The 13,486-nt window shown below is 40.3% G+C and overlaps 1 protein-coding gene across 1 annotated transcript in view; it reads left to right on the top strand.

Annotated features, from left to right (window-relative positions):
- Window positions 1-13,486, top strand: part of CIMAP2 (ciliary microtubule associated protein 2) — a 690,070-nt gene that overhangs the window by 251,329 nt on the left and 425,255 nt on the right. The window contains exon 4 of the mRNA XM_069642119.1: window positions 11,245-11,367. Within this exon, the coding sequence (XP_069498220.1) occupies window positions 11,245-11,367 (123 nt within the window). The remainder of the gene's footprint in view (window positions 1-11,244; window positions 11,368-13,486) is intronic.

Raw genomic sequence — 13,486 nt, 5'->3', positions numbered from 1 at the left:
AACCCCGAAGAACTAACATAACCATCACCTTTCTTTTAATACCAACCTATTGACGAGCAAGCCAGATTTTCTATATCATCCCCTGGCCTTGTATGTGATAACCTAACCCCTAATTACTGAGTTGTTTAAAAGAGCTACTGAACATTGATTTCTGTGTCAAGGGTGTTCTGTTGGTGTCACGTTGGCACCACAGATAGAGGTCTGCCCGTGAGAATATGGTCCATAAGGAGGCCGATGGATTCACTTCTGCCTGAATCCTCCATTGTGTAGCCCTTCAGTATACAAGTATGTTAGGCTATGCCAGACCCCTTTGCAATCTGAAAGAGAATAACATTATTCACAACCCCATATCCATTTAATCACCAGGATCTGGATGAAATAGAGTTTTACTTTTTTGACCAAGAAAATGAGAGCCTAGAAATGTTGTAGTCATTCCGATTTTGATTTCCGGTATAAGAAGGTTCTTAAACTTCCATATGTCTGGGCTTATGATCTCTACTTAACGTAGGAACATTTACTTTGTATGGTTATATATTATGCATATTGGTATTTGATGTGTTTCCTTACATTTCTGAATGATGTAATGTGCTTCACTTGATTACACTGCATGTTGTGAAATTTCAGATTTTGGAGTTCGGAAATATTCATTTTTTTCATTTATTTAATTGCTTATAGTTTAAAACAAAGCTTTGCAATAACAAACAATTATTAATACAATACAAAAGAAATAGAACAAAAAGAAATAAACAGTTAAAACAAGCATTAAAATACATTAGAAGTATACAGTTCATACACATATTTCCCCATTTGATCACTTGCTTATTTTAAAATCAATTCTAAAAATTCTAAAATCAATATATCCAAAGAAATGTCATTGCTGATTAAAATTCTAGACCAAAACATTTCTGTATGTAAAAAATATTAATCATAAACAAATCAACCAAAAATATGTGATGTAATTCATTAAGGGCATTACAGACAATTTCAATACATTCATAATAAATGTAAATGCCAAAGAAGGGTTTCAGCTCTCTAGGTATCGCCATAAAAGAAGAGGTGGGCCTACTTAAGAAATTGATGATATCATCCATGAAAATATATGTTATGTACGCTTTATTTATGTATGTGTTGTGAAGAAGCACATTGAAAAAGAAAACATATCAACATTTTTCAACCAAGCCTTTCCCAAGAAAAGTTAATTGTCCCATTCTTTAATGGTGAGGGTTAGGCCTTAGTCTGGCATTTAAAGAGTGGAGCCAGTACCTACAGAGAGGGTAGAGAAAGCAGCAGAACCATGAGTATGAGCTGACGAACACAGGCTTGGAGCTGTGTTCCAGTAGGCCGTACAGCAAGCTTCTGCGCAAGGTGGAAGTCCTACCCCAGAGGAGGGCGGTGGCAGATGAAAGGCTCCCAGTTCCTGCTCCCCCTTCTTGTGCCTGTTATTATGCAATACCCCTTAGTCACACACCATAACTCATAAAAAAAGATGATTGCCTGTTACCTTCTAATCTTTTTAGAGTCAATGCACATGATCTTAGCCAAGTCAAACAAAGTGCCTGTCCCTCGCAACCGCATCCCGACATCAGCATCCTGGAACCCAACAGAATAGGTACAATCCTCCAGCGTACCTTACTAACTGTGTTTTTCCACGAGAGACAATGACCCAGTATGGAGAGCGGAACCTGGCATTACAACGTCGATGCGGTTGTGAGGGAAGTAGTGCAACACTCCCTAGCACCAGTGGGAAATGCACGCCTCTGGTGGACAGCTCACTAGACCTCTAGGTACTAAACAACGGGGAACAGACCCCACAGAGCCCAGAGCAAGGCCCCTAAAACGAAATTCCACTTTCTTCTCTCTGGGGTGCCACCACTGCTGCACATTGGGTGAAAAGGGACAGGGCTTAACCCACTATTTAACACCTGGCTGCTTGTAACAACTCCTGGGTGGTGAAGACAGGGCCAGATTATCCAGGGCAAGTAACCCAATGGCAGGAAGAGGGGGAAGCATGAAAAGAGCAACAGGAAACGGGTAAGTGTTGGTTGTTCGGATTCTGGAGCAGGTGAGATGTTGGTTAGTGAGCACAAGTGGTACTACTTTGTGATTGCAGGTGAGAGGGTAACAAGTGTGTCTAGGGAAGAAAATGCAGTAATTACTGGATCCCCAGGGACTATATAGGATTCCAAAATGGGGATAACGGAAATTGCTGCATAACTTGGAATAATGCCGACCTTTTAAGGGCACCTGTGAATTTTCTGCATGAGGTAACTGTAAATGGGTTTGGTAGTATTAATGGAAGTAATACCATCATACTCATAATCAAGCACTCAGTGTGGTTAATTTGAAACATGCCACATTTCCACATGGTTTATGAAATGTCAGAGTTCAATACGATACAAGAATATCATCTGCAAAGAGTGCAGCTGTGAATTCCTACTCTTCACATCACTTGTGTTGAGAAGCATGTACAGCGTCCCAGCCACCGAAAAAGGTTCGGGTTTAGAAAACCTTTTAGAATGCAACATCGAAGGAGCAGAGTGAAGTTTTTGCCACAGACAGCGTATATGTTGTTTTAGTTGGTTTTGACACATATTAGATATGCACATATAGCAACACAGAGCAACAAATTGAGGCGCACCGCGAAGCACCGCAAAGGACTATTGGCTGTTCTGGACTAAGTTGCTAGCTGTTTCTGTGCCGCCTGGAAAATCTATTCTGTGAATTTGTCACAGTAAACCTCACTCGCACGGCCGTTTTCGCAAGGAGGAAGTCTTTCTGTGTAACCCCTTGCAGTGCCTGCCTCTCGTTAGGTCCAGGTACTTCGTGATTGGCCCGAGCTTGGCAACGCCCTTTACGCCTGCCGTTATCCTCGGCTTTCCGGCGCACCCGCACCGCAAAGGACTGTTGGCTGTTCTGGACTAAGTTGCTAGCTGTTTCTGTGCCGCCTGGAAAATCTATTCTGTGAATTTGTCACAGTAAACCTCACTCGCACGGCCGTTTTCGCAAGGAGGAAGTCTTTCTGTGTAACCCCTTGCAGTGCCTGACTCTCGTTAGGTCCAGGTGATTGAGCCTTTTTTTTTTTTATTCTTCTTTTTTTTCCTCTCGGCTTTGGAGAAAGGACTGTATGCTCTTGGACTGTGGGAGGTGCTAATTTAAAAATTACATGTTTAGCATCCCACTAATTTTTGTCTTTTTTGTGTTGCTTTAAAGGTACTTCGTGATTGGCCCGAGCTTGGCAACGCCCTTTACGCCTGCCTTTATCCTCGGCTTTCCGGCGCACCCGCGCCGCGCACCGCGAAGCACTGTTGGCTGTGCGCGGCGTGTGGCGTGGGAGTGCCCCGGTTTTTGGGCAGGTACTGTGTGTTAGTTGAGACTTACATTCATTCTGCCTTTCGTTATCAGACGTATTTGTTTTACACTTTACATGGTCCAGTCTGTGTAATTTACAGTTTGGTGTGCACTGTGTTCTCTCCCTTCGATCAGGTGCAGATAGTTATTCCCATGGATTCCACACTAGTGACACTTAGGAATGGCAAATGCCTAAAAGAAGTAACAAAAATCTCGCAGTCTTCCAAGCCCCGTAAATCAAATACGGAGGCTGATCAATTGAGGGAAGTCTCGAAACAATTGCCTTCCTTTAGTGCCTCTCATACTCTCACTTCACATACCATAGAAGCAACGTCTCCCCCTCGACTTTCTCTGTCTTTACAAGACGCTCCTCTGTTGCCTGATACTTTGTTTGTTGACAAACTAAATACTCCTTTTTCATTAAAAACAGCAAACGATGTGGACACCATGTCCGATGTTTTTTCGGGGGAAATTGGTAAATCGCCCCTTGCTATTTCTGATACCTCGATGCTGGCACCTGGTGTGATATCTGCCCTAGAGCGTCGCATTAGCCTCTCTTTGGGACCCTCTACTCCAGCTGCAGCCTCTTGTGGTTTACGGGAGCAAGTACACTTCCATCCTATCATACTCCCAGACTCATTTCGATCCAACAAAATTGCGCAAGAGTGCCTTGCCCCTAAAACATTGGGAAGTTCGCCTCAAACCACTTTTTCTTCAAATAGAAATCTGCATTTTGAAGAGCCTCTCATTCATGATTCTACTCTTAAACACTTACCTCAAGACTTCACTACTGCTCAGGTACACTCCCCACCACTAATATCTCCCATACTGACTGATGTGAACTCTTCCCATCTGATTGAACAAGAGTTACACTCTTTCCCAGTCCTGTCTCGTATTCTCAATTTACTCGACAAAGGACATGAATTTACGCATGAACTCCTAAAAGACTTAAGAAATTCTATTTCATCTAATTCGCTGCAACTTGCTAAACTTGAGGGCTTTATTCTGAATCAAGAAGCTCGTCATAACTTCCATGCAGCTTGCCCTCAACATCTAGCTGAGGCTGTAGGAAAGAATCTGCCTCTTATCCCTGTTAAGCAAGCCTGCACCTCGCAAAGCACACAGTAGACGCTCCCCTTCTGCTTAATGGTATGCCTACTTCTTTTGCGAATGCATTAGCACAATCGGCATCAGTGGATTGTACAAATTCCATCTCTTCTTCCACTGAGTTAGCCGAAACAGCTAAACTCCAACATGAGAGAATTTCCCAAATAGAACAAATTATGATTAATTCAAAATTATTTGATTTGGAAGCTATTGGAACGGAGTTACCACCCCCTTTGACTGCCCCACATGTCATTAATATTCCTTCGCCAGATAGTCCATCTGCTCTTACAAACCTTTTAGATGGCGACGACTCCGTTTATACCGATAGACCAGCAAATTTATACCATCCTTCACGCAGAATGAAAAAGGCATACCAGAGAGCATTGAAACGCAGAAATAAATCCAAGGCAAATAAAAACTCTTCTTCTTCTCCTGATTATGTAGCACCCGTCCAGCAAGGCTTTGTTGCCACTTGCGAAACACTTGATGCCTCTATGAACATCTCGCAGTCGGAATCTGAAGATTTACAACTAAATTCGAGTCAACTAAATGAAGAAAGCCAAATTGCCCTGCAATTGAAATCCGTTAAAAAAACACAAAAAGAGAAAAAAAAACCTTTACGGTCTACATATCTTCAACCTATTCCAGAAAATTCCTTAGAAGACCAAAAGGCCGTAATAGGTGCTGTATGTAGTGGAGGCAATATGCCGCCTGTCGCCTCTTGTCAAGCCAATTTGTGCATGTTTTTTCCTGCTATGGAGAATAAAAAAACCTCAAGCTCAACTAGTGTGGCTGACTCTAAGTCAGATGTTGTGGATAATAACACTTCTAATCTGCCCTCTGCTCAAGTGTTGAACCATCTTCCTTCTCTTAAAGTTTCGCAGTTAGAACCCACAACTTCCTCCCTACAGAATAGTACTCCTCAGTTGTTATCTTCTGATGTGTCTGTACAAAATTCTACTCTGTTGTCAGCTGAATCAAAATCCACCATTACACAGCCTGTGCCTATTGCAACTTCCACATGTTCTGGCTCTATGTTGCCTGCACCCATTTGTGTTGAGAGACACAAGGAGTCGGCTTTATCCATGCCAGTCGGTCCCTCTACTCCAACAATCTCAATACTCAATAGAAATCTAGCTGCCTTCAATTATATTCCTGATGAAACTCACACTGATTGGCTGGTCCAGCAATTCCCTAATTAATGGCACGGCTCCTATTAACCGTTCCTTCTTGATGAACATGTTGTATAAAATTCCCTCTTTACGCAATCTTATTCACAAGATGTTGATTGGATAAAACTGCCTTCGATTAACAACAATCGGATGTTGTGCAAAGTCTTTTCTCCGATTGTTGCAAAACTTATTTGGGAACACAAAAATGACTTGTTGTTTTTGGGATTGGAATTGCATGCTTTCTCAGCTCTAGAAAATGCAATGCAATTTCTAGAATTCATTCCTCCTCGGCTTGTAAAAAATTCCAATATTTCGAAAGATTCTTTGGCTGACACATCAGAAAATGCTAAAATCTTAACACAACTGGCTTCCTTGACCTCATCTTTGAATGGTTTTTTGGGAACCTTACCTACTTTACTCCCTCTTAATATACCGGCAACATCTACCTCTTCTTCAGCTACAAACTCATAATGCAAAAACTTCATTTTTCAGTCTTGGAATTGTTGTGGCTTTAAGAACCTTCTAAATCAGTTTCAAAATAATGCTGAAAACTCACTCCCTACTATTATGTTTCTACAGGAAACTATGTGTTCCAACAATTTTTCCCTAGATGGCTTTACAGCATTCCACCATGTAGCGACTCAACCATTAATAGGGCGCCCAGTAGGAGGCATTTCCATACTACTCAACAATGAGTTACGATTTACAATTAATAACCAAGTTGCTACTCAATTATTCTTGATGGTTGATGTTAATATCAATATTTATGAGATAAAGAGAATGGTGCTTATATCACTTTATTGGAATCCTTCCTCTCTCTCCATTGTTGATGCGCTTGCCTTGCTTAATGATCTACTCATGGATATTCATTATTATCGCCCTCCTGCAGAGATTTTAATTGGTGGTGATTTTAATGCACACTTATATGCAGCCTCCTCTGATACTCCTTTATATGCTACTTCACAACATGCCAAAAAATCCTATGAAAATGGTGTTAAATGGACTAACTTTCTTGCGGGCTGGGACCTCTGTGTAATTAAAACACATTGTTCAAGCTCCCCACACACTTGGCATAGGGGGAATGCTAATTCCATTATTGACTATATAATCACTTCGAAATTCTTGTCAGGCCTACTTTCGCCAATCATTCCCTTTTTTCCACACTTTGGTGATCATGCTATTTTAGTGAGCACTTTTTCGGCCCAAACTGGCTTATTTATTAAGTCGCCTGTTTTGGCTTTAGTCCAAAATGATAGGCCCTTTCTCTCAATACGCTGGAATCATTCCACATGTCGACGATTGACCTTTTTAGTCAATCGTGATTGGTGGTCGGATCCCCATTTTGATGATAGTTCCTCACAAGCGTTATTATCATGGAACACTCAGATGATACAGAATCATCTTAGAGACATAGCAGAATCTTCTCCTAAGCAATCTAATACTCCTAACCTAGTGCTAAGTTTAGCTTCCCGCCTTGCTAATATAAAAAAGGAAAAAAACTCTGCTCTCCGCCTTCTTAGGAAAAATCTTTCGAATATGAGCTCTTCTCGTTATATAAAAGCTAAAAATACTCTTCAAACAAATTTTAAAATGCAAATTAAATCTGCTCATGCCAATTTTCATCTACTTGGCAATCAAAACATGATTCGCCTAATTTGCAAAAAAAACATCAGAGATATTTGGAAAATTCTTAGAACCTCGTCCAATTTGGACCATCCTCATATGGAATCTGCAATTGACGGCGTCTCCTGGTTTATTTCTTCGAGCACAAATACTAATTGCCTATGCGCTTTCATAAAGTAAATTTACCAGACCTAACTAAATTTATACCAGAGTCTTGTCCATGGGATTTAGTTGATATTCTACTAGCAATTGCAAAGCTAAAATCCTCAAGGTGTGCAGGCCCTGATGGTCTGCCGCCTTGTGTGATAAAAGATGATCCTTTATTCTGGGCCAATGTACTTTTGAAGGTATTTCAATCAATATTTAAATCAAAAAGCATTCCTCCGTCCTGGACCTGTTCTATTATTATTCCTCTGCATAAATCAGGCCCTTTAAATAATCCACTTAATTTTAGGCCAATTGCGCTTATTGATGTGGCCGCAAAGATCTTCGCCTTATTGCTTCTAAAAGATATTGAAAAATTTATCTTAGAAAGGAAGTTACTTAATAAAGTACAGACAGGTTTCAGAAAACATATGGGACCCAATTAAATGCCACTATTCTTGCACATCTGATTGCTAAATCCCATGAACCTGCAAGCGGACCAATTTTCATTGCGTCCCTGGACTTATCATCTGCTTTTGACTCTGTAATTCGCAGCAGACTGTGGGCTAAAATGTTGCTTCTCGACTTCCCCCCGATTTAGTAGCACTTATTGCTCTTTTACATCATAATACCTCATTCCGGGTGCGGATTGCGAACAATGGCTGGTTGACTCATTCTATCCCCACTGCTACTGGTGTCAAGCAGGGCTGCAATCTTGCAGCAGTCCTTTTCAACTTATATCTGACGGACATTGAGGGTATCTGGGATTTCTCTAAATCTAATTCCGTCCGCCTTGGCAAACTCCAACTATCTTGGCTTGCCTATGCTGACGAAGTACTTCTATTCGATAGCACACATTCTGGGCTTCAGAGCAAACTAGATACCTTTTCCTCCTTTTGTAGAGAAAACAATCTCTCCATTAACGCTGCTAAATCTAACATTCTCATATTAAGCTCTAAAAAAAAATTCGTAAATTTAAATGGCAAATTGAATCCAGATACCTTCAAATCGTTAATCAAGTGACTTATCTTGGTTACAACCTAGCAAATAATGCTTCTGCCAGTTTTTGGAAAAGAGCAATTGTTGAAAAAATCTTACCGTTGCAAAATCAAATGCGCATAATTTATCGTAAATATTGTAAGTTTACCTTAGCGCCCTTGTTTGAGTTCTATTCCAAAAAGGTAGAGGCTATTATATTATATGGTCTGGACATATGCTTGGTAGATTTGTCAGTCTTCTTAAACCACATTCAAGCAAAATTGTGGAAAGTGACGCTTCGCCTCCCTACCTTTCTGCCAAATGCACTTGTACGCCATGAACTAGGCCTAAACTCTTTAGCATCTCGACATCAGTGGCGGCTTTTGAAACTGTACGTTAAAATGAATTTCCCTCTGGAAAATTCACTTTATGAAGATTTCCACATCATGTTGAGAGAATCGCAGCCTAGATCGATTATACACTTTCGACAGCGACTATTTAACATTCTAGCTGGGATCAATCTTCTTGCGGAAGACTTAGAGATCAATTTAAATATTGCCTACAAACGGCTTTTTAACAACGATTGGGCTGCAACTTGCCTTCAGATATCTCAATATGTATCATTTGTGGAATACGCAGTTTATAGACACGCACAGATTCCACGTCTATCCTATCTTACGCTGTGTCCTAGTGCTGAGACTCTGGAAATCTACATGCGATTTCGATTTGACCTTATTCACACTAAATCAAGAACTCAATTTTGGTCCCACAATGAACATATCTCTGCTGATACTACTTGCAGATTTTGTAAACTTCCAGAATATAGCGAAACCTTAAAACATCTCTTTATGATTTGTCCAGTTTTCGAAGCAGATAGACAAAAAATTATTTCTGCTTTTAGCTCTAGTAATTCTAAACTTGGAAGATATTTAATTTGGTCGCGCTGTATGTGGGGCGCTTCAAAGGCAATAATTTTGGCAACGGTACGCTTGATAAAAATCATTGATGCAGCAATTTCTCTACAGTTAGAGAGTTCAAACTTATAAAAATGGATGTATTGCATTGAATTTGTGTCCTGCTAATAGACTGTGGAAAGGCTTGCATTTGAATAACTGCTCGCCCAAACTGAATGATCTTGCTTGCTCATTGTCATGAACTATGTAGTCTGCCCAATTGTGAAAACTCCGGTCGGAGAAGCCGTTTGTGTATTGTGTATATTCGATCACAGTGAACTCGCATACATTTGTTATGTTTCTAACGCTTTACTGTCTAGCAACTGTTTTATTAATTTTAAAATTGAAATGTATTCGCTGTAAAAAGTTTTACCGTATTTTTGAATGTGATCTAAATTTGTAATGATGCGTAAGCATCAAAAACAATATAAAAAAAAAAAAAAAAATTGATTAATGTTGTGGTTGCAGAGGTCATAGATAGGACAGCATTAAAGGCCCATTGGTTAGTTGATGCAACTGTTGTGACGCAGGGATCATAATGTGCAGGAAAGATTTAACTAAGTGGAAGATGGAGTCAGCAGAGCAGTGTGGTAGAAGTGAGGTCGGTGTGTTAACTTGGCAGAAGTGTCGCTATTTTGATGTTAAGGCCTAGCACATGATGAACAGAAGAGAACGCAGGCCTTGGTGTGGGGCTGCGGCTCTGGTCGTTCGGGTCCAAAAACAAATCCTCTTTTTCCGTTCCCCAGGAGAGAAGCTGAGGTCAGAGGCACCCAGGGTGTGCAGATAAGCACTAATTGTATCCAGCTGCGGGGCTCAATATGGTGTGAATGGAATGTTAGTTGGTAATGGAGTTCAAAGGAAGGCGCCCTTTGGAGGACAAATTCATGAGAATATGGCATGAGGTTCTGTGATGCCAATGAGCCAGGCGAAGATTTATAACGCTGCTGCCCTCACCCCGGGGCAGACACCACACTTAGCCACACAACTTAAACAAACAAATCCTCGAAATTCAGATTCTAGAGCAGTGCCCTTGTCATGTCATCCCTGGTTACCTGGGGATGGGAAGAGATAAGGGTGGAGCTGTGTCTGGAACATATTGTGATTTGGGACAGGAGGAGCAGAGGTGATGCTAGTAAATTTAGTACAAGGTCGGGGGCGCAGCTTGTGTGCGCCATGGCATTTGGGTTAATGAGGAAGCCTACTGTTTTATCAAAGCAGGTTGGCCTTGTCAAGTTACTTTGTACGCACCTAGAACAGGAAGGTGCACATCACTTATTGGTCCCAAACTTATGAACCTATTGAGAAGAACCCACTAATCCTACCTGTGTTCGACAGTGACGATGTAGGGGAACCACGTGGCTACAGAAATGGGGGTAGCTTAAAAGTGGTCAATCGGTACAATAGGGGTAATTAGCATGAACACAGCGTCCCATTCATTCAAACTAAAAAGTTTGCTGTCAGGACCCCGGTTTAGCGGATTGGCAACCCGGGGTGCTGCTAATAGCAATCATTTAACTTGGACCCTGGGCCGTTACCACCGGATGTGGGCCGCAGGAACAGGTATTATTGCTAAATTGAATGGAGGATAGCACAGGGGCAATGTGCTGGTCTTGGAAGCAAGACCACACAAAGAAACAGAGGTTTGAATCCCGGATCTGCGGTTAGAAACCTAACTCTGGTATTAAGCACGTTATACAAAACAAACAAATAAATACAACTAGTGTATGTGATGCATTGTTTCCCTTCGCCATCTGCAATCCTCCCACTCTTATGTGATTTGTCAATTTCCTTCAGTTTTATGTTCAGTTTCTTCTAAGCCTTTTTTAAGAGATAATGCACATATGATGACATACCTTCTGTTCCACCTTTAGAAGTTTGAAATGCATTAACAGTTTGAAGTCTTGTTTATTTTTTTCTAGAAGGACAATATGGGCCCTGGCCGGTATCCCATAAAGGACTTTTTGGAACTGTCGCAGATGAGGCCACAGAGTAGCAGAGGTATATGTGAAACAAGAGAAGAACGATTCAGAGGGTTAGCACAGGTGTGTACTTTCTTGAGGATTTATATTCTAACGCTTGACACACTGACAAACGTTGCAACGTTGTCCACATAGTACTGCTTTATACCGAATGTGCAGCCTAAGTGTGTTGTGTGCAAAATATGTTTGGCTGGTCAATAACAATTTGGGATCAGTCATGCAATTGTTATATTCTTTTAAAAATATATAGAAATGAGTAACAAGGCAATATTGTTTTTTAACGACCCATAATTTTACATTGCAGTGGCATGTGTGCTAAGCTTCTGCAAACTGGATCCTATGAAATGTATTGGAAAGTGAGACACAGCTGTATAATTTTGTGAAAATGTGCAACATTATGAAGGCTAGAAGAAGCATCAGTTGCTCCATATGCTCTGGTCATCACAGTGATAGTGTGGTGCATTTATATCATCATACACAATTATTATCTAAATGCAATTGTGAATAGAGTGTGTGTTCTTAGAGTGATATTTTGAAAAAAGGCCTGCAGTGGAAATATGATTTACATTTTTTAAAATCTGAATTGAAGTGTTTCATAGTCTATCTTTAACTCAGTCCACAGTAGTGGCTGGAATTGATTGTACAGGATTGAATCAATGAAATATGTTTGTAGATGATTGGCGAAAATATGCAGATAATTGTTATGTTAAGCGCTATTGATTAATTGGGAGCAGTACAGGATTATATAGAATACTAAGTTCAGAGGTTATAACAGGAAGTACATTAGCTTAATCTTTTTCATGAATGAAACTGTGATGAATCTGTGTTTCAAAGCGTGGAACCTATCACTGTCCCATTTTCTACACCTTTTTTCCTGCAGTGCCAGATGGTGGTTTTAACATTAATTTTCACTTTTTTGAATTTGGTTGATGCGTAATCTCATATTGAACAGCTCTTTGATGTGTGGAGTTGGTGAGGAGGGTGGAGGGGACCTTGTTTGCACTGTACAAAAGAGCTGAGATTGGAGCTCTGTACTCCTGCCAGTTTTCAAGATGCTTGTGAGCATTCTGCAAGTACTCCCCGTAGTATCAAGTAGATCAAGTGGGCCAGGTTTTTAAATACTATCTGGATGATCTGTCTATCTTTGTGCCCTTCCTTGTCCGATCAGGCTCCCAGGTGGAATCTTAAAATGCAGTTGTTGTGCCTTGTTTTGAACGTATTCCAAATGTGTTTCCCCATATTAGGATGCTTCACCCAGCGTAGGGCCCAAATGCCATTCTTTCTGTATTGTTTTATGATCTTTTTGAACCATGGATAATGGTGAATTTAATCTCATGAGGTGAAAAACGGTATTGTTGGTTCCTGTTGCACACAACACCAAAGTTATGGTGGCTTTCTAAAAATGTGTGAAAAAAAACGTTTCCCTGAAATGTGAGAATAGAATAGACCATTTAAGTTAACATCACAAATACCACAGTACCACCCAGTAGACCTACCTGGAAGTTCAAGGAGTTCTTAATCAGTAACCTGTCTTTCGTTCTTTGTGGTTTATTCAACAAATGTGCCTTCAGCGTATATAATATATTACATCAACATTCGGACAATACGGTTGTGTAACATGCAGGATAAATATTTCGTGCATTAAAATAACAATGTTCAAATAACATCTAGAAAATTGTAAAATAACCAATACCGAAGAATTTACTCAATTTGCCTGGTCAAATAATTCCTGTGTGACCAAGCTCGGTATACAAATCTTGCCACAAAATATATGTAATATATGTAATTTACAGTTTTTGTAGATTGACATGAGGTTATGGCTTCCATAGTACTAGTGACATGGGCTTTCCTAAACAAAGGCAATAAATACAAGCTTCCTAAATCTCTATAACTGTCACAGAATAGGAAAATTTGCATAATTGACTCAGAACCTAAATCACATAATGGGCAAAGTTCTGAGGTGTGGCCTATCCAACCGCTGGTGAATTTTGCAGTCTTGAGTGTACCAGTTCTAAGCATAAATAATGTTCGTGCATAGGCTGCTGTTATTAGATGTACATATTTTTCTGTTCCCTGTTTAATTTTTTAAATACAGGTAATCCAGTCGTAGCTTTAAATTTAAGCAAGAGCTTATAAGGTAATCATAATTGGCTTGTCTAACAGCCAATTTCACCTCTTCTTT

This window comes from Ambystoma mexicanum, chromosome 1q (assembly GCF_040938575.1).
Source record: "Ambystoma mexicanum isolate Mex_15411 chromosome 1q, UKY_AmexF1_1, whole genome shotgun sequence".
In the NCBI taxonomy this organism is placed as follows: domain Eukaryota; kingdom Metazoa; phylum Chordata; class Amphibia; order Caudata; family Ambystomatidae; genus Ambystoma; species Ambystoma mexicanum.
The sequence above is the reverse complement of the archived record's forward strand: the minus strand, read 5'-3'. Positions and strand labels throughout refer to the sequence as shown.